This window comes from Mesoplodon mirus (genome assembly GCF_964341445.2).
Source record: "Mesoplodon mirus genome assembly, chromosome: 17".
NCBI classification, from domain to species: domain Eukaryota; kingdom Metazoa; phylum Chordata; class Mammalia; order Artiodactyla; family Ziphiidae; genus Mesoplodon; species Mesoplodon mirus.
Genome location: NC_138993.1, coordinates 70,097,395 through 70,119,022, shown reverse-complemented (window position 1 = coordinate 70,119,022; position 21,628 = coordinate 70,097,395). Strand labels below are relative to the sequence as shown.

General features: G+C 43.6%; 1 protein-coding gene across 1 annotated transcript in view; it reads left to right on the top strand.

The window, feature by feature from the left end:
* METTL21C (methyltransferase 21C, AARS1 lysine) overlaps nucleotides 1-21,628 on the top strand; it is a gene marked incomplete at both ends in the record, with an annotated part of 37,883 nt that overhangs the window by 14,983 nt on the left and 1,272 nt on the right. Inside the window, 3 exons of the mRNA XM_082602141.1 lie at nucleotides 15,059-15,276; nucleotides 18,333-18,484; nucleotides 21,295-21,412. Of these exons, the coding sequence (XP_082458267.1) occupies nucleotides 15,059-15,276; nucleotides 18,333-18,484; nucleotides 21,295-21,412 (488 nt within the window). The remainder of the gene's footprint in view (nucleotides 1-15,058; nucleotides 15,277-18,332; nucleotides 18,485-21,294; nucleotides 21,413-21,628) is intronic.

Genomic DNA, 21,628 nt, shown 5'->3' with positions numbered 1-21,628 from the left:
CTCCTGCGCCCTCTACCGACAAAATTTAGCATTGCTCCATCTGGCAAAGGAAAAATCTTTAAAGGACCCACAGCTATTTTTGCAGAGCAGGCAAAAAAGGGTGAATATGGAGCAGAAAGGCAGGAAGCCCGTGACTGGCACCATATACTTATTGAAAGGGACCTTTGCTTGTATCGATATTTTGAAAAAAACCCATAATAAAATACAATAAAATGTTAAGTTAAAATTGTAAGTGGCAGGCCTTTCAGTGTTTATTATATCCATTTTGTAACTTTCTAGATATTTTAAACCTAATCTTGGTGAGAAAAAGCGCTTGATGTATTACTTAAGCTTGAGAACCCTTGAGCTGGTAGATAAATGCCTCTACATCTAAAGAAACTGATCTACATGAAATTCTTAAACTTGTATGATCTGAATTCTGTTGAAGAAATAACTTGTTCCCATCATTTATTCATACTTTAATTTATTCATTAAACATTTAAGAGCATCTTTTCTATGCTGATCACCATACCGGGTCCCAACCCTCCAGTTCCTCACATCCAGGGGGTGAGAGACAAAATCTTGGCTAGTTAAACTGGACAGAAGAGAATGTAAGTGACGTTTACACTCAGAAGGAGTTTTGCAAGTCCTCCTGGTACAGTGATGCCTGTGTTGTGCTGAAGGAAATAATAAGAATTATCCAAGAGAGAATATTTCAGAGAGAAAAGCAATTGTTTGAAAAAAGTAAAAAGTCTAGCTCAATTTTCACCTATAAATTAATTAAACCAAGAGAATGGAAAAATGTATACTCTAAATAAGAAACATCTAAACATTTAAAAATGAGATATAGTCTAAATAAAGTGAGTAATAAGTTTGATGGACTTGAAGCATTCATAAATGACCTGTGATCCTACAGCTCTCATTGTGCCAGAAGAGTTAAGAGAGAGAGAGAGAGACTACATTTCGGTCACAGTCAATTTTCTGACCATCTGCCATGCTAAAGGTTTTAAATTGTTGGGATAACTCAGCATGCATTTCAGACTAGAACCAACACATTCTGGGACAGGTAACACATACACCTTTCATGAAATGCACATTTTATCACATTCATCTTCTAAGTGAAAGAACATTTGCATGTTCTCTCCTGTCTATCCTGGGCTTCTCAAAGAGATACTGCAAGATAAGGTCGCTGTTTTCTATATATGTGCAACTGAGTATTTCCGATCTTATTGTCTATGTGTTGAGGCATCCTGCAATCCTTTCCTTTGGGAGAAGCCACTGTGCTGTTATTCCAATACCTAGAGTGATTCATATGTCTGGAATGAAAAGACGATCCCAAATCGGTTCCACTGATAATGCCACTGTCATTGCTGTGCTGGGCAGAGGACCAAGACTCTAACTAAATCAGCTGATCTTTTGACACATGTGTAAAACACTTAAGCTGCCCTGCCATTTGGCGTTTCAACTTGCATTGACTTGTCGACTGAATCCTGATTTCTACTCAGGGTTTTCTGTAAGGGATTAGAAAAAGATCAACTTGTTAAATTTGTTTCTTGCAGAACACTAAAATGGAACCCATCCTGTATTGCAATTAAAATCTCTTAAATGAAATGTTAAATCTTGAGTTTTTTATTGTCATTTACTTTTTTAACTAATAACTTTATTTTTTAGAGAAGTTTTCAGTTCACAGTAAAACTGAGCGGTAAGTACAGAGAGTTCCCACATAGCCCCCCCCCCACCCTCACACGCACAACCTCCAGCAACATTTCCCCCAGGGTGGTACCTTTGTTACAATATATGGACCTGCACCAATACATCATCATCACCTAAAGTCCATAGTTTATATTGTTTCATTCTTAGTGTTGTACGTCCTATCACTTTTTTTTAAATTTAATTTATTTTATTTTTGGCTGCTTTGGGTCTTTGTTGCTGCATGCATGCTTTCTCTAGCTGTGGTGAGCGGGGTCTACTCTTCGTTGCGGTGTGCAGGCTTCTCATGGCCGTGGCTTCTCTTGCTGTGGAGCATGGGCTCTAGGCATGTGGGCTCAGTAGTTGTGGCTCGTGAGCTCTAGAGCGCGGGCTCAGTAGTTGTGGCGCACGGGCTTAGTTGCTCCGTGGCATGTGGGATCTTCCCGGACCAGGGCTCGAACCCGTGTCCCCTGCAGGCAGATTCTTAACCACTGTGCCACCAGGGAAGCCCACATCCTATCACTTTTGACAAATGTATGATGATGTGGACCCAGCAATGATAGTATCATACACAATAGTTTTACTGCCCTAAAAATCCTATGTGCTCAATTCCCCTTTTTATCCCTAACTCTCCCTTAATCCCTGACAACTACTGATCTTTTTACTATAGTTTTGCCTTTTCCAGAATGTTGTATAGTCGGAATCATACAGTACATAGACTTTTCAGATTGGCTTCTTCCACTTAGTAATATATATTTAAGATTCCTCCATGTCTTTTTTTAGCTCATTTCTTTTTTTAGCGCTGAATAATATTCCATTATCCAGGTGGATCACAATTTGTTTAACCATTCATCTACTGAAGGCCATCTTGTTTGCTTCCATGTTTTGCAATTATGAGTTTATGGGTACAGCTGCTATCAACATCCACATGGAGGTTTTTGTGTGGGCGTACGTTTTTATCTGCTTCGGGTAAACCAAGGAGCAAGGTTGTTGGATCATATGGTAAGAGTATGTTTAGTTTTGTAAGAAACCACCAAACTGTCTTCCAAAGTGGCTGGACCATCTTGCATTCCCACCAGAGGTGAATGAGAGTTCCCGCTGTCCCATATCTTCACCAGAATTTGGCCTTGTCAGTGTTCTGGAATTCGGTCATTCTAACAGGTGGATAGTATCTCACTGTTGTTCTAATTGGCATTTCCCTGATGATATATGATATGGAGCATCTTTTCATATGATTATTAGCCATCTGTGTATCTTCTTTGGTGAGGTGTCTGTTAAGGGCTGTGGCCTATTTTTAAATCAGTTGTTCATTTTCTTACTGTTGAATTTTAGGAGTTCTTTGTATATTTTGGATAACAGTCCTTTGTCAGATATATCTTTTACAAATATTTTTTCTCAATCTGTGGCCTGTCTTGTTCTCTTGACATATATTTGTCCTTTGCAGAGCAGAAGTTTTTAATTTGAATGAAGTCCACCTTACCAATTATTTCTTTCATGGATGAAGTTTATTTTTATTTGACCCATTATTTTACTTTTTTTTTTTTTTTTTTTTTTTTTTTGCGGTACACTGGCCTCTCCCATTGAGGAGCACAGGCTCCGGACGCGCAGGCTCAGCGGCCATGGCTCACGGGCCCAGCCGCTCCGCGGCATGTGAGATCTTCCCGGACCAGGGCACGAACCCGTGTCCCCTGCATCGGCAGGCCAACTCTCAACCACTGCGCCACCAGGGAAGCCCCATTATTTTACTTTTAACCCTGATAAACATTGTTGTCCTCTAATCTTGCTGCTGCCCTCATAGAGATGATTAATTGAAAGTTTCCTCCTACACGTTGATGTTGTTTCTGTGGATCCCACAAAATTGCTGTGAACATCAAATGAGACAATGTTTATGAACAGGTTTTGGAAACTGAAAAGCATGTGTACCCATGTCAGGTAGCATTACTAGTCTCTTGATAGCAAACACACTTTTATTTTTTCTTTGGCCAATGGATTGTATTCATGATATCAGTTTAAAAGAGCTCAAGTTCATATTACAGTCGACAATACCATTTGGAATCTAAGAAATAAGAGGCAGCAAATGTCATCTTTAATTCCAGAGGTTGTCAACTTTCACTCTCCTACAGAGAGAGTGGGTCTGTTTCAGTGTTTTCTTCTGTCTCTGGAAGCACCAAGAATTATTTTGTGATTTTGCAACATTTTCCCAGTTTACATTCATCTCCTGCTTCAGGATTTTCTTTCCATTTATTTTGGTATAACTAAATAAAAGTGCAGTACACTTTAACTGAATAAGTGAAGACAAGAAAGAGAAATCAGAGAGAGAGAGAGGGAGAATAGATGACGCTCCAGAAGTTTCTGAGTTTTCTTGCTGAAATTCTAGTCAACAACTATAGAAAGAAAGTGTCATTATTGGCAAATGTCCTAAAGAAGTGGTTTATGACAGCTCATGTTACCTCTATCCCACGAATGAGAGTATATATTTGGAGCTGTCTTTCCACTAACTAGAGGGAAAGATCTTGAAAAAAGACAATTTCTTCGAGCATCTTCAATAGATTTATTCCTTGGTTCCTTATAATTTTTGTTATGTTGCAAATCACATATTTTAAAAATTATCCTTTCTAAAATGTTGTGGTTGTGTATCATATAGTTTTTGTACACGATCTTGTACAAACTTGAACTGTTTCATTAGTTCTAACAGTTTGTTGATGGAATCTATTGACTATTTCATATAGGAAATCCTATGGTATGAAATGTATTTCTTCCTTTCTAATCATTATACCTCTGACTTATTTCCTTGCTTTTATTGTACTGTCCAGATCTGCAGCACAGCACTGACTATGAAGAGTGAGAGCGGACACCTTTTTTTTCCTGTCTTTGTCATTTTTCTCCATTTAATATAATTCATGCTGAGGGCTCTCAGAGGATACCATTTATCATGTTAATGAAGTTTTCTGGCTTTTATGTTTGTTTAAAAAAATCGTGAATGATGTTGACTTATAACAAATCTTTTTTTTTTTTTTGTATCTTTTAAGGACATCATGTAGTTTTTCTCCTCTAATCTGTTAAAGGGAAGACTTACACAAATAGATGTTTTTTCCAGCAATGAAGGTAGAATTCTTTTCTGATTAGCTCAATAATGGGCAGTCACTGGAGAAAATTCAACCAGTATATGAGTGTGTATGAGACACGCCTTGTGCGGCTCTTCAGATCATGCTTTCCTGCTCTCTGCTGCCTGACCCTGGGCTTCTTTAGGCCAGGGGTTTGCTTTACATCATCAAGAGAAAGTTCAGAGAGCTTTGCTTGATAGGAACCTATTTTTTTTTTAAACATCTTTTTTGGAGTATAATTGCTTTACAATGGTGTGTTAGTTTCTGCTTTATAACAAAATGAATCAGTTATACATATACATATGTTCCCATATCTCTTCTGTCTTGCATCTCCCTCCCTCCCACCCTCCCTATCCCACCTCTCTAGGTGGTCACAAACCACGGAGCTGATCTCCCTGTGCTATGCGGCTGCTTCCCACTAGCTATCTATTTTACGTTTGGTAGTGTATATATGTCCATGCCACTCTCTCACTTAGTCCCAGCTTAGGAACCTATTATTAAGTGAGAAGACAACTCTTTACAAGCGGGGAGACTTGGAGAGGAAAGGTGGTCAAAGCTGAGCTCTCATCAGCTACAGCTCTGCTAGTAAAGAGCAAAAAAGAAAGGAAGCCTGTGGCTTTCTGTTGTGATGGGTCCCTAGAAACTTACGTCTCTTCTAGGGTAGCACACTGCAGAGGCCTGCTTGTTCCAGGCTGACCGGTCAGGATGCTGGAAGGTTACCCAGACACGGGGAGATCTTGTATTCAACTTGAGTTTTCTTGCTGAAGATCCAGCCAACAACTGTAGGAAGAAAGGTCATCATTGGCAAAAGTCCTAATGAGGTGGTTTAGGACTCATGTTACCTCTAACCCACTGAAATGGGAGTTTTGTTGAAGGTCAGAGTCAGCATCATGGGGAAGTCAGGACAGTTTAAACTTTGGTTATGTGACGATGAGTATTTGGTGTAGGGCAGTTTTCAAACTAGGGCTTCCATTTTGGTTTTTCTTTAATAATATCTTCATTTCCAATATTTTTACTGACTGTCTGTCTCTCTCCATCTATATATGAGAGTGTGTGTGTGTGCGTGCGCGCATGTGTGATACGTGTCCTTTCTCTCTTCTTCAGGTATGTCCCCTTAAGTGCATTAATTTTTCCTCTGTCTGTGTCTTGAAGTTCAAGTCCACAGATGCCTGGAGTTCATGTACTTAAGCATAATTATCTTACCAGTTAATAAAAAGGAAGGAGTAATATGAACACATTGGGAAAAAAGATTAAACTTCTTACTGTTTAATATGAAATACTGAAGAAGATAAAAATAAAACATAGAATTCACTACAAAAACAAGGGCATAGATCACAATCTGGTCAACGAGTGTTGTCAATTCAAAGAATATTTACAGCCAGTCTCTTCATAATTGCCCTGTAATCTTACAAGTCATGTATGAAAGAAGCAAATTTGATAACAACCTAAAAATTCACATGACATTACCAATAATGGATTACAAAGCTAAAAGAAACTTTATCAAAATATCATTAATTATAATAGATTTAAATTAATCATGCCAGAAGAAAAAAACTTTATTAATGTTTTATCTTCTCTAAGAAATATGATATTATATTGTTACCATATAAAGTAATCAAAAAGTAGGCAGGCAAAAATTTAGGAAATATTCTTAAAGTGTGGTAGGAAGTTTATATATTGATAGAGTATTTAATATATTATTATATAATAATGATTATATTATATAGTTATAATTATATAATGTATTATATAGTTATAATTATAAATTATATACAGTAAATCATGATTAATATATTATTTCTATGTACTATATTTTTCCTCTTTAAAACAATTTTTTTATTGAATGAAACATTCTTTAAATTCTATAGTGCTTTACAATTTTCAAAAGTCTCACACACATGATTTTATATAATTCCATAATAAGCCTTTTTTTTCTCCTATCCCTGTATTTCCCTCTCCCTGCTGGTAAGCACTAGTTTGTTCTCTATATCTATGACTCTGCTTCCTTTTCTTGTTTTATTCACTAGTTTGTTGTATTTTTTAGATTCCATATATATAATTATTATATTATATAGTTATCATTATATAATGCATTATATAGTTATAATAATTATATTCATTATATATAGTAAATCACGATTGACATATTATTTTTAAAATACTCTTTTACATCTTTTAAAATTTGTTAATTTGGGTGATTTCTCATTTTAAATAAATATTACTTTTGTACCAAATTTTGTATTTGTAATTAAATTTTTTTTTCCTTAAGGAGGACACTCCCCCCAGGTTGTATAAACATCAGGCCCTGCCCCAAACCTGGATTTACCCAGATCGCATATCCTGTCTGCCCAAGGACATATCTTCTGTCCTCCAAAAGCATCAAAACCCCAAAGCCTTTGGATGCCAGGCCTGCACCCAAGTCTAATACACCCCACGCTGTGGTGGCATAAATTAGTTCACATATTATTGTGGCTTTGATTTCCCTCTTCATTTATGGCATCTAGGGGTTTCCCTTTCTTTCAAGCTTGGATATGCATTTCTAAAGCATCTTTGAAAATACTTTATTGGGTATTTTATGTGTTGGGAATGGAAAGGCACGCCTGCACCACATTCATCAGTCCGTGGCCAGAAGTGAATACTTGCTTTCTTTTGTAACTTTATTGAGGCACACACGACACAGGATCCAAATTCCTCTGGAAAGAACGAATGATAATGCTGAACAGGCCTTGTAATTTTCAAAGCTCTTTCATATACTTTGTTTCATTTGACCCCTAAAAGGATCTATGCAGTAAGTATGTAAGAGGTGTTATCATCCCTGACAGATGAAGGAAAGGGAGCCCCGGGATGTGACTTCTCTGGGATCCCACAGTTGGAAACTGGGAGGGCTAGGCTCCCATGGGACTGCCCGTCCCTCTCTGCCCCTCCACGACCCTCTCACTCCTTTCACCTGGCTTGGTACTGAAATCATTCAGCATATCTCCCCAAACCCAGGACAGCACAGCCCTAGATGAGAACCCGTGCTTCTCCAATTGAGTCTGCCCTAGAATGAGGGGAAAGAATGAGAGGAATTCTCCACTGTGGCCCATCCCAGAACGGTCCCATCAGCTAAACATTCTTTCCTAGTAGAAATCTGTTGGGAAAAAATTATCTTTCTGAACACAGGTCAACTGCTGTTGCTAAAATTGGAGCATGATTAGTTACCACTAAAAAAAGTCGCTCTAAAAAGTGCCATTTCCAAGCAGCTGATGGCAATATGGAAAGAACAGATGGTATTGGAGGCATCCACGTCTGGCGGGGAGCTGGAAGGCTTGTTGTAGTCATTTCTGCTTCCTGGGTAATAAAACTGGAACTGAGGGAAGGATCATCTCCCATCCTCATTCTCAAAGTTGAATTATTGTGAAGGGATTTTTTTTTCCACATTGATAGATTCATTTGGTTCCATCTATCCCAGGATTAAGGTGAGCATCAGAAAGCTATTGTTTATTAAATGTTAACTTAAGAGGAATGTTACTAGTGAACTAACGCTTATTTCATAGATAGTTCAGTCAGAATTTCTTATCTAAACCTATTGCCCAAGCATTATGTCCCTCCATGCGATTAATATCACAGGCTCATAGCTCAGCTCCAAAGCATTCTTGGCTCTTTTGATGACATGAACCCTGGCAATTACCAATTTTGATTTACACACGGTTGCAGTCGAAGATTCTTCTAAAACAACAATGAAATTTCTTTGAGGGGAAATCTGTTTTAAGAACTGGCTTGAGAAAAAATTAAAAATAGAAACAAACAACCAAGTAAATCCCTTCTTTGAAATGCATGTAAGTCCATCAAGGTACTCATGGTTTCCTGTCAGAGCCACTTTATAAGGCGGATAAATTATGGGGAGCCATGCCTGTCCACGTGGTTAAATGCGGACTCAAATGCTTAGGACCAGGCATGTGCTATTTTTAAGATGAAAGGGCTATAACTTCACTTGCTGTTTCCAAGTGTATTGGATGATTTCACTCATACTGTTTCTTCCATCCTGACCAGTAATGTTTGTCATTATATAGAGGGCATTTAAAATGAAATAGAAGCAAATTCTTCTACGTCCACAAGCTTGACAAAATGTAAGTGTTGTCTGAATGTGTTTTGAACTCCTACTTTAAAATGTCTCATGGTGGTCTCTCTTTAACAAGACAAGTAATCCATCATCTTCATGTCTCAGGCGAACCAAGACAAGAAGAGTCCCATTTTAAGGTCCTGTTGTGCAGGCTTCCCATGTCTGAGCCTCCACAGTGCTAGCTGGTCTAAATCTTTACCTCTCCCATAGCAGCATCAATGAACCTTTTCCTCTGGCACCCTCAGGGGCTCCCCGAGAAATCTGGCAAATGAGGGGACATTGCAGCAGCCCTAAGTCATTTGACAGAACAGATCATGAACTTTGAGCCACTGTGTTACCAAATAGTTGAGGGACCAGAAATTCTGGAATTGCACTTCACTGTGACTACATATTTTCTGCATAACACACTGAAAATCACACACTTTTTGAATGTTAGTGGTTACCAGGGTTTTTCAGGAACTTCTAGTTTTCTGCTGAGACCCTCACCTCCCTGGAAGTGAATTACCACCGTAGTCTCCCTTATAAGTAAGGATGGTGGACATATATCTGTCTGATCAGCAACCCTTCCATTGTAGAATTTTTGGGGAAGGTCACATGAGAAGCAGTGAGCCTCTCGTTCATATTCTGGGATGGGACTAGCAGCCTGTGGTAAATGGTGATGAAACAATTAAGTTATTGTCTCTGGTCTCCTGTGAGTGCCTGCCTATTGAGGGACAAGCATGGAACTAGTGAAGAAATGCCATTGTCTAGAGGTTTCAACTTGAAGAATGGCTCCATTCTCTCCAGATGCAATAGCCAATGAGACTAAGATTATCTTCCACTATAGAGAGGATGGGTCCCCATTTTGAAATTGTATTTATGAAAATAAGGCAGTGTGCATGCATAGGGCGGCAGGGAGAGGAGGAGGGCCACACATAGCTCTTGCTTGTTATGGACTCAGCATCCCTCCCGGAGTTGCCTGCACTACTCCTTGGATGTGGTCGGATGCTTCTCTCGCGCCGACCAGCCCTGACTATGAGGCAGGGTTTATGACCAAGTTAAGACCAATCAGAGTCATGTCTCCCAGATCTTGAATCTACAGTTACACAAGGAGGAAGGTGACGGCAGTGATGCCCCCAGAGCACTGTTCAAAAGAGAAGGCCATGAACGCCTGCTGCTGCTGAGATATGTGGGACCAGAGCCACCCTGGGTCCATTATTTCTGAAGTCCCAATGCTCAGCCCTTCCATTTGATTCAGAGAAATGACCCAGAGCCATTCCAAAGAACCCTGCTTGTCCGACCCACGACTTGAATGGCATACAATTTAATACAAGACATATTACTGATGACCTTCTAGGACACCAGACGCTGTGCCAGATTCTTTCAGATGTATAACACTTCACTTCTTACCATGGGTAAAGGAATGACACCATCTCACATCCCTCGGACACATCAGGGCGCTCCATCTGCTGTCTCTGCATCTGTGCCGGTGTGTTGGTATGAAGACAGCCCAGAAACCCTCTGGACCTGGAGTAGAATAGTTCTGAGGTCTGTATTTTGCCTCATTTCCAAGTGTTCCCCCACGGGATTAAGTCTTTTATCATCCCCTGCGGTAGGTATTACTTCATAAACACCCATTGCTGGTGGCTTCCCTTGCCCTGGATTATTTTCCCTTCTTCACTTCCCCAAATAAAATATTTTCTCTCAAATCCTTGTCTCTGGGTCTGGTTCTGGGAGAAACCAGAGAAAGCCAGGGGCTGCAGTGTTGGATCTCTGTGAGGATGTGCCTCAGAGTCTGGCGTGTATGAGCCACTCTGTAAATGCCAACCCACCCATTTTATGGATGAGGACCCTGAGACAGAGGCGGCAGGGAACAGCCTGCTGCTAGATGGTATCTGCAGGATGGCAATTAGAATTTACCCTGCATTCAACTCCTACCCATCGCCTAGACTGGGGTTCTCAGCCTGGGCCCTGCTGACTTTTGGGCTGGATGGTTCTTTGCTGGGGGCAGTGGAGGGAGGTTGTCCTGTGTAGAATGTCTGGCAGCATCCCCGCCTCTCTGTACTAGATGCAAATAGTACCCTCCCCCAGCAGTGACAAGCAAAAATTGCCAGATTATCTCCAAATAGCCAAACGGCCCTGGGGGGAGGGAAGGATTCCCCCTCGTTGAGGACCACCAGCGAGAGAGCTGGAAGAAAGCCCGGTGATACCTCGGAGTCCACAATGATGGAGAAATGCAGAGTGGTGGCATGTACGCAGCCTTCTCCTTGACCCTGCATAAACCTTTATCCAGTCTTGCAGCCTCTGACTCTAAATCTGGCCCACTTTCCATCCTGCTAGGCTCCCTGAGACCAATGTTCCATTGCTCGGCTTGTTACAAAATTCTTTCCTGTTGCACCCAAATCTGCCTCCTGGGAAATTACTTCATCAGCGTGCCCTGCGGAGCCAGGCAGGAGGCTAATCCTTCCTCATGGACTGGCACTTCAACTATGGGAAAACAACCCACACGTCCCCTGCCCTATAGATGGACACCTACTGCGTGCCCGTGCTACAGACACGCCGGGAACAGTTGTCAGATGGGGAGTTTAAAGTCCTAGACTCTTCGATCTTGAAAAAGAACTTTCAAGAGCCCAGAGTCTATGTACTTTAAAGCTTCCAGTTAACTCTGAGGTACCCTAACCACAGTGCAGTGTATAGAAACCTTGGACTAACTTATTCCAGCTCCGCGCAGTAGAGTTCTGATTTGTTTCCTAAAGCAGCTACTGAAAAGATGGTTTTTGAAGAAAGTATTGAAAAGAAACTCTTAAAAGAATAGACTAGTCCATACTAGGTCAGAGAGATACATATTTCTATCCAGTTTCATTCTCAGCCAAATAGTTTTGATAAGGTTTACACCAAAAAGCCCAGAAGTTGACACCCAAAAACGTTGGTTCAGTTTCCTTCCCCAGATAGTGGGATTAAAGGAGATTCAAAACATTTTTCTCCTTTGTTCTTTTCTTCATTTTAAGGCGTGTAGAATAAATGTGTGTGTGTGTAAATAATGTACATATATTCGTATAAACTGCGATCAGTTTTTGAGTTATTTATTAAATTGTAATGATGACCATCTTTTTGCTGTTTCTTATAGGGATGATGACACCTGGTGGAAATAAGTCACAGAAGAGCAGGATCAGTCACAGGACTGGACCATCTGGGGGATAAGAAAGTAGTCGAATGACAGGCTTGGAAAAGACTGCAGGTCACCTCACTTCATTTACGGGAGTGAGAAAGAAGAGAGTCATGGGACCACAGCATGTCCAGATGAAGATCCCAAGTTAAAAGAAATGGACTAAAGAAAAAAAGTGACAGCAGAGAAGAGACTTCCAAAGCTGAGTAAAAAAAAAATAAAAATAGGCTCATATCTACTCAAGCTAAATCACTCACTCAGCTCACTGGGTAAGCGTAGTCCCTCATAAATGTGAAGGATTATTTAATTCTCATTTGCCTAAGGCTTTAATTTACATGCCCTATATTCTATTTTAAGGGTTTCCAGTCTTCCCAAATGAGCACATGATTTTCCTCCTTCCTTTTTAACTGCCCCTTATTCAATGAAATCAATGACAATGGCTGGCTTTTTTTCTGGGAAGAGTTTTCTGATTTCCTGTTCACTGTTGCCCCAACTAACTTTACCCCTTATGCAACTTTAAGCCTTTGACTCACATCCCTTCTTGTGGATAGATGTTCTCTCGTCCTCCTCTCAGTAGAGTCTTAACGTTATTTCTGGCTGCTGGAATCAGGGTCCAGGGCAGAGGCCACGTCAGTCGTGCCCCTCCCTTCAGCCACAGGAGCTGGGCTGATGAGCACCCAGCTTGCAGGTTTGTACAAAACCCCACCTGTGCACCCGCCCACTCCTTTTTAAAATGAAATGTAAGTCTACATTTCAAACTGCATCACAGCCACTGGATACCACAGAGGACAGCCTCTATTCTGCTGGAACGATTTTCTGGATCTTTTGAGAGTGATTCCATTTCATGTTGAAAGAAGTATGCGTGTGTGTGTGTGTGTGTGTGTGTGTGTGTGTGTAAGACAGAAAATTGAGAACTGAGAAAGGGATAGAGAGAAAGAGAGAGAGTAATTCTAGCAAAGTAATGTGTATGGGTACTGGTGGGTAATGCTACCCTAAATAACTTGGACTTCCACTGGCTGGCTTTTGTTCATAAAATGCTAATCCTCTCAGGTGCAGACCTATATAAAACATCGGGGATTAAAGTCTGCACAGAAATCTCAAATCTCTTCTGCTGCATAAGGTAAAGATATGTTTAAACTAACTGTTCAAAATTATTTTGAGGGTACTAACAAGGAGTCCTTTTCAGAACTTCCAATTCTTTATTAAATACTAACATACGCTCTAGATCCTATGATGTGTTGAGCTAATAATGAACACTAGGTAGATTACTGTAGTTATTTTCTAGGTTGCTTTTTGGGGAAAAAATTAATGTCTCACATCAATTATAATGATGGGGGAGGGGAGTCATTTCATTTCACAAGGAAAAATACTACCTGTTATTGGAGTGAAAACAGGTCTCCTTTTCTTGCATGCAAAATGAAGAAATGTCTACATTTAATGCACAGAGTACCGTGGTGCTGGGTGGGTGTCCTGTAAAGAGTGTTGTCTTGCCTGACTACTCTCTGCCTTTGAAGATGAGAATAAGTTAATACTGTTTGCGCAAGAGGCTTTGCACAGGTTATCTCACTTAATTCCTATGACCGTCATGTGAGGTCAGAATCACCATTATCTACATTTTCAACAAAATTAGTACATGGCAGAGCCAGCATTCAAATGCAGGGCCCTTCACCGCAGCGCTGAGACTTCCTCCTGGAAGATGCTCTGGGTACTCACCGACAACCAGTCAGCTGTCTTTTAGGGGAACAATTAACTTCTGGAGTCGGAGGCAAGTTGAAGAGAAGGAGCAAGTAAGTATCTGCAAGAGAAAAAAAATAACTTCTTGAGTTGAAGAATTGGGGTAATTATTTGATTGTTTGATTCTAGAGCCAGTGAAAATGCTAAATTACTTCACAGGAACCTCACTGATTTGAAATCTTGTTGCACATTAATGTGAGGGGCACATGACCCCTCCAGGTGTGCAATAGTTAGTAATGGTGTGGCTGGTTGCTATCCCCAGCTGGCCAAAACAATATGATGGGGCAACTCTGGTATATAAAAACAAATTGGGAAAACGATTTACATTTTGTAAAAAAAAAAAAAAAAAAAAAAGACTAGAAAACGTCACTGTGACAACTAAGCATTATGAGTAATTTCAGGGCAAACTCAGCCAGAAAACCCACCACTGAAGCAAGGCAACTCAAGCCGTGCCCCATCTCATGGTCAAGAACATAGACCCTGCAGCTGGACCTCCTGGATTTGACTCCTGGCCCTGCCACTGGCCGGCTGCATGCTCCTGGGCTGCTTTTGAATCTCTCTGTGCTTGAATTTCTCTCATCTGAGAAGAGGCATAATAATAGCATCCACTTCATAGGGTTTGTTGTGAGGATTAGATGAATCAATTCACTAAAAGCACAAGAACGATGCTTGGCAAAAACACGCCAAGTCCCGCAGCGATGTCACGTGTTCTTATTTGGATGCTGATCAGTGATCCCAACAGTCAGGTCCTTTTTTCTTCATCAGTAGAGTTTTCCTGAGCTGCACTAATCACTTTTGCTCTCCCGTTTCTTGCCCGCAGCCCTAGGAGGCAGGTAGATATCATCCTTCCCTTTTTTGATGATGAGGAAATGGTGTGGAGGGGATTAAGTGAGTTGCCAAGAGTAAGAGTGGGCAGCCAACCAGCCTCCTGGCTCTCAGCCCCCAGCGCTTTCTACTATCTTGCGCTAAAGCCTCAGATGAGAAGGGAGCAGCCCCGCATTTGGGGCAAATCCATGATGTCATTAACCCTGGATCCACAAGGTACCCTTAAAGATATGTACGGCTGGATCAGACCTTCTTCATCAAGATTCAGTTCCAAAAGCTCTTAGAAATACACCTTAGATTGCAGCAAGGCAGCACCTGTCTGGCTACAGTGGCTCTGCTTTTGCATTTCTCCAGGCGATGGAAAGGTGGGGTGATGTATCATGGTCTCCTTCCACTTTGCACTGCAAAACCAGGATGGCTGCTCTCCCCACCCCGCCCCCGCCCCGGGGAACTAAGCTGAAATGCAGGTGTTCTTTCCAGCTCAGCAGATGCTAAGGCGATAAAGCTGCACCTTGCAGAGGCTCTGGGCGATTCAGACCCGGAGGAGCGCTCAGTCCAGGCCAGCTCTCTCCTCCCTGGTGGCTCTGGGATGGATGCGTGTCTGCACTCAGGGCGGCAGCCCCAGTCCGTGGACGAGGCACCGAGACCCCCGGATGAGGAGGGTCTACAGACAGACAGCAGCAGCGGACCCCCGGGAGGTAACCTCCTTCCTCAGCTCCACATCTTCTCCCATCTTTTCCTGGGGATGGCGTTTTGCAGTGAACCTCAGGCACAAGAATATCCATTTCCTTTTAACCCTAGCTCTTTTTCTTATCATGATGCTTAGTAGAAAAATGCCTTTATGCAAGCAGAAGCATGACACTAAAGGTAATCCCTATGTTTTTATTATTTACCTATTAAAGACCAAAACTTTGTTTTATCCAAATCTAAGAGAGTTAGATTTTTGTAACAAGAACTTTTAAAAAAGAAATGAAATCTAGATTCCTTCCTGCTTTTCGCCAAAATTTATTCCTGGCGGCTGCGTCCTTCAGTGGATCAGTGTAAAGTCAAGTGTACTTTCGCATTATGACAACAGAACCCTTTAGTGTTGTTTTTCTGGGCAGGGAATCAGTAGTAAATAAACAACAGACATAACAAATGATGTCAAAAGAGCCAAGATGTAACATTCAAAACATTAACAGTCAACAGTGGAAAATTATGTTCCAACTCTGTTAAACCAGGATGGTATTTTTACTAAACTGTTTACATAAAAATGCAACTCTGCCTATCTTGAAAATCTGATGTCTCTAAAACTGTCAGACGAGCATAGATACAATAACTGAAAATCATGTGCAATCAACATAAATTTCTTTTATCTTTGTAGCATGGAAAATGGTCTTATGGAGGATATTTATATGCCCATGTTTCTTTACAATGTCGATCCAGAAGGTACAACCATCAGCTTATGATCTGTCATCTTGTGAAAGGATGAGCCACTTAAAATCAGCACATAAACTTTTCCTACAGTCTTGAGAGAAAAGTTAGCCTTTATTTGTGGTTATTTGTGGGAGGAAAGGAGGAAGGAACAGTCTGGGTGATATCGAGGGGATGGAAGCTGGCAGGAGGTGGCCTGGGTCCCTGACGGTCTGGCTGCTCCAGTGATGAGAGGCTCAGAGGTAAAGAGGGCAGCCCTGTACCCACTCCTCATTCCAGATGGCCTGTACCAGCGCCTGCATTTCAGGAATTTTGCGAGCTGATTGTTAAACACGGCCATTGTTAAAATTTAAGTCATATAAACTTACAATGAAACGGATTATGTAAAAGGTAAAGGTATATGAAAAAACTTAGGTAATAAATACTCACGTCTCATCAGGAATTATTTTCCTACATTTTACGATGACCTGTGCCCTTGAGGCTGTTGAGGAGTGCCGTATCCGTGTGGTAGAAATGCTTGTGATGCTGAGCCGCTTCACCTCTTTCCCAGCGATGGCCACTGTGGGAGCGTTGTCACCATGGTGATGGCCAAACTCTGCACGTCAGTGCTTCCTCACCGCCCCCAGGCTGGTTGTTAAAGTTTCTGGGCACAAGATGGTCTGTTCCTCTGCCTTCTTATTTTCTCTGAAACAGAACTCAGAGTCAGCCTCTCAGCCTATGGGAGAAGCTGGGTCCTCTTTGTTGAGTGATAAATTTCAGGTTCATGGTTTTAGATGTTGGTAGTTTCCCTTATAAGAGGTGGGTGAGGACCAAAGGTCCTCTCCTCTCCCTACAGCCTCTCCTGTGGCACATGACGGGGAAGGATGACATCTCAGGACTGACTTGACCACTATTCATCAGCAGGTTCTTGACAGCTCAGGGAAGTCCTGGGTTTCTGGAAGCTCGCCTTTGTGGTCAGGACAGAGAATGCTCCTTCCAGGAGATCAGAACCCACGGCTGAGAGCTGCAGGCGTCATTGTGCTAATTTACAAGCTGGTCATTTGGCCCACACTGTGGTCAAAGACCGTTTGGACACTTTTTTGTAAAATGCAACACAAATGAATTTCTGGAGGAACAACATGAAAAGAAGTACAAAGACATACACAATACAAGCTTTGGTTTTTCGTACTCAGATTCAACAGATATGGTCAAGTTGTTGTAAATGTTTCTAAGTGTTCACTCCACATTTCTGGACTCTTCTGGCTGTGACCCTGTTACAAAGCGTTTGCAGAGCCGTGGCACAGAACCGTCCAGTGTGGGTGGAAATCAGTGAAACCTGAACTCTGAGGGGTGGACCCCTGATTAGGCTTCTTCAAAGGTCCCCTACCCCTCACCCTGCGCTCACCCTGCGCTCACCCTCACCTACCTCCTTGAGTGTATGTTTCTGGTTAGAGACCTTCAGATGCTCACTGAGGGCTCCTTCCCGCTAGTCCATCCCTGGTCACACATCCACAGGTAGAGCTCAGGCAGCAAAGGCTGATCTCATGCAAGTCCCCCCCACCCAGACTCCTCGCTGCCAATGCCTCTCCTTGAGGGTACCAGCAGCCCCCCGTCTTCTGTGCATGACCCCTCCGTGGGCTCAGGGTCCTCATTCTGACCTTATTACTCGCTGTTCTTTTTATGCTGAAACCCCCTGCGAAACCTTTGACATTCTGGGCTTCCATGATGTCAGCCCCGATCAGGTGCTCTTTTCCACTCATTTTATATGACATCTGAGAGCTGCGTGAGTGGGTCATGAGCGTAAAGGAGTATTTCAGGAAGAGTAATTTAATAGCTGGAGCTCATCTGACAACCTCCCCCAGGACTGCGGAGCTGGCTCGTCTTTGGGTGACCTGTACCTTCTGAGAAGCAGTTGTAGAAGGACTTAAGGAACATGTTCCAGCCAACATGTGGGAATGTTACTTCACTTCAAGACCCAAAAATAGTCAGGTCCATGCTTGCCTCGGTCTTCCTTATGCAGATGGCTCATTCGTGCCATTCTGTGCAGTGGCCTAGATTCCTCCTCTCACCAAAACAGAGGGAGGGATGGATCGACACTGCACTGTCTTCTCCTAAATCGAGGGAAGGGCCCAGGGCATCCTTTGGCATTTCGTCATATGATAAAAATGTCCCATAGAAATGTTATGTCCCTGTCTCCCCATATCATTCAGTTTGTGCTAGTTTGCAGCCACCGTCACTGATAGCATTCCCCCCTCTGTTTCTGGAAGATTGCTCAGTCTCTTCCCATCTGACTAATTGTACCGAGTGTAGATTTGCATGGGATCAACAAATAATAAAACCGATTTAATTTTCTGTCCCACAGATCCTAACAAGATAGAACCATCGCTTCAAAGCCTCCAGAAATTTGTTCCTATGAGTTACACCAGCTACACCCAGGAGTACTATCGGTTTGCAGGCAAGAAGATTGTCATTCAAGAATCGATCGAGAGTTATGGAGCGGTGGTGTGGCCAGGGGTGAGGGAGCTGTAATACTGGGGCGTCGGGGATTCTGGGGATGAGAACAGCAATTTTGTACAACTGTGGTGCCTTGGACAACTTGCCATGTGCTCTAACATTCTGTGCTTCTCAAATTGAGGGTCCATGGATGCCCCCGCCCAGGGGTGTTGCTGGTGTACCTAGATGCTAAAGAAACACGGCATCTTTCCTGAAAACAATGATTTTCCTCTATGCTATGTTTCTTGAAACATTATTTTCTCACATTAACATAAACTTGAGTATATTGGGAAGTAGGATGAAAAATTCATATGAATTGTTAAAAAATCAGAAGAAAAGTCTTTAGAGTTTAGATTTTGTAGCGGCCACCTTTGGGCCTCTGCCACAGACCTTCGGGTATTCACTCGCCTTTTACAGTGTGGCCAGTCCAGTGGAAACGCTTAGGAAGTGGTGCTTCATCTCATGCTCTCCCTGCAACAGTCCCCAGAGGATGGAGCTGAATGGGGGAAAACACTGAATTCAGAGCCAGAAAACCTGCTATGTTCTGGCTGAGTGCACTGCTTCCCCTGGCCGGTGGCGGTGCAGAACCAGGCTGGGACGATGGACCTCGGAGGCCAGCGCCTTCATCCTTCCCACCACAGAGGTTCTCAGCCTGTGCTTGGAGAGGCTCCAGATCAGAACTGCTCCACGGTTAGCTTCGATGGGAATCCTTCTGGGTTCTTGTTAAATGCAGACTCTGATTCAGGAGGTCAGGCTGGGGGAGGTGGACTGGGGCTGCATTTCTGACCCACTCCTGGGTGACGCAGACCTGCTGGTCTGCTGCGTGGCTGTGATCAGAGGTTCCTTGGAGCGCCCTTTGCAGTCTGGGTACCAGTGATGGGGGAGATGGGGGGGCAGGGGAGGGACAGCCAAGGGCTCCAGGCTCTCAGAGCTCCCCCCTCACTGGCCCCAGCCAAGGAAGCTCGACTTTTACCCGTTATACTTAATATAAGTATGATTTCCTTCAGCTAAATGTTTTTCTTTAGCTTAACAAGTTTGAAACCAGCAAGCGACTCCACAGCTTCCTACTATATTCGGCAAACAGACACCCAGAGCTGGGTGATCAGAAATCAGGAGTGGAAAAAGATGATTTGTCCACTGGACTGTTTTATTCTTAATAAGGCCTCAGCCTTTCATGCACCAAACCCCCGCCCTTCTCGGGACCTCAGTTTCCTGAAGGCTGCAGAAGAAGGAGCCGTATCGTGTGGGGAAGCACCCTTTCCTTGTGTGACTTCAAGAGCAGCTGTGAGAGATGACTTTTCGGAGTTTGCTAATAGGACTAAGAAGCGGGGGAGTGTTTGCTGCAAGATGTAGCTGTTCCCGAGGGAAGATCCGTCCCCAGATGGCACCCACCGGGCCAGCCTGTCACAGGGCAGGGCCCTTCAGGAATGACGCCTACAGCCACCCGTTCAGGAACTCCTCAGGGCACACGTTTTGGTGGCTCTGGATGACACTCTTCCAAATACTGAAACCCCACACAGTGAATGATGCTCCTTGCTCCTCAAGAACCAAAGAAGGCCTTTCCTCAAAACTGCCGCCCCCAGCTCCGGAGCTCCTTGCCACGGGCTGGATGCTGGTGCCACCCCGCACCTGTGCCGTCCCGCCTGTCCCCCTCCCACTCATCCTCCAGCACCCAGGGCTCCTTGACGCCCCTTACCTCCCTACCTTGCCACTGGGAATTGGTTTCCGTCCTCCCCCCACCCCCGTCCCTGGCCCCCGAGTCCCTTGAGAGGAGCTGGGGAGGAAAGGGAGGGACCCACGGGCTTGGGGCTGCCACCAACCCTGGCGCAGGCCATCGTGAGCGCGGCTGTCTCAAACGATCCAGGCCGCCCCCTACTCCAGCCTGGGCCCCAGACAGAAAGTGAGTCATAGCGAGCCCAGAGCACCTGCAGGAAGACAAGGGCTAAAGGTGTGTGCAAACGAGAGCGTTCACGTTGCCTTTTCAGCGCAGGGTTGCAGGGTTCGCAGTCCCAACTCCGGTAACGCCCTCACGCCTAGTAACTCTCCCCAGCCTCTCTAGTCCACGACATCACCAGCCGGCGCCCATTGGCTCACACGGGAAGGGACCTTGATTTTCTGTACAGAAATCGATCTCAGTTTATTCTTTTTTTTTTTTTTTACTGTGTAAAGGATGTAACCTCCTTGCTGCTACCCCCCAAAGTGTGGCCCAGCAGCACTGGCTTCACCTGGTGGCTTGTTAGAAATGCAGCCTTGAGACCCATCAGCCCTACTACACGCGGCCGGGCGTCTTTCACCAGGCCCCAGGTGACCTGCATGTGCGCTAGAGTCGGGGAAGCACTGCCCGGCCAGTCGAGTGTTTCTTAGATGAACCGCTTTAAAAGGAAAATTCCTACGCAGCTGTTCAGGGCAGCAGGCAAAGTCCAGAGCAACCTGAATGTTGGTGGAGTCAGCAGGGAGGGGATGGAGCCGCTTACAGCGCAAGTCTTACAGCAGGTGGAGGCCTGACACAACGTAAGCAGAGCGAGGGCTCGCTGCCCTGCGGCCCCTCATCTCCTGGTTCTGGAAGAGCTGAGCTGCCCTTCCTGTTCCTGGAGGCTGGTCAAGGGTCTTCTGGTACAGGCGCTTTCACAAGTCTGTGTCTCTAGTTCCTGTGATGCACGTTACAGCGTTCATATTCCAGAGATCAAAACACGCCGTTGCACCTATATTTTGATTCTTGTGAGCCCCCAGTAAGCTGAATCTCTTTAACATGTCTTTGAGTATTTAACTTGCGGTGGGGAACAGGGTCCCCGGTTTCCAGTGTCCAGGTGACAACTGTGAATGTTTTTCAGGCCTTGGCTTTGTGCCAGTATCTGGAGGAACATGCAGAGGAACTCGGTCTCCAAGGAGCTAAGATGCTCGAGATCGGTGCCGGACCAGGACTCGTTTCCATCGTGGCCAGTATTCTAGGTTTGTCTGTCTATTCTCGGCCTTGTTTCAAAAGATGGTTACGGTGACAACAGTGATAATAACCACTTACTACTGTGTGATGGGCTGTGGTTTAGGTGCTTGGCCGTGATCGCACTCACTGAATCTACCCAGACGTCCAGGCTAGAATGACTGCTGTTATCCCCAGAGATAAGATAACTGTGCCTTAGAGGCTAACTCGTCCAATCCATTGATTAT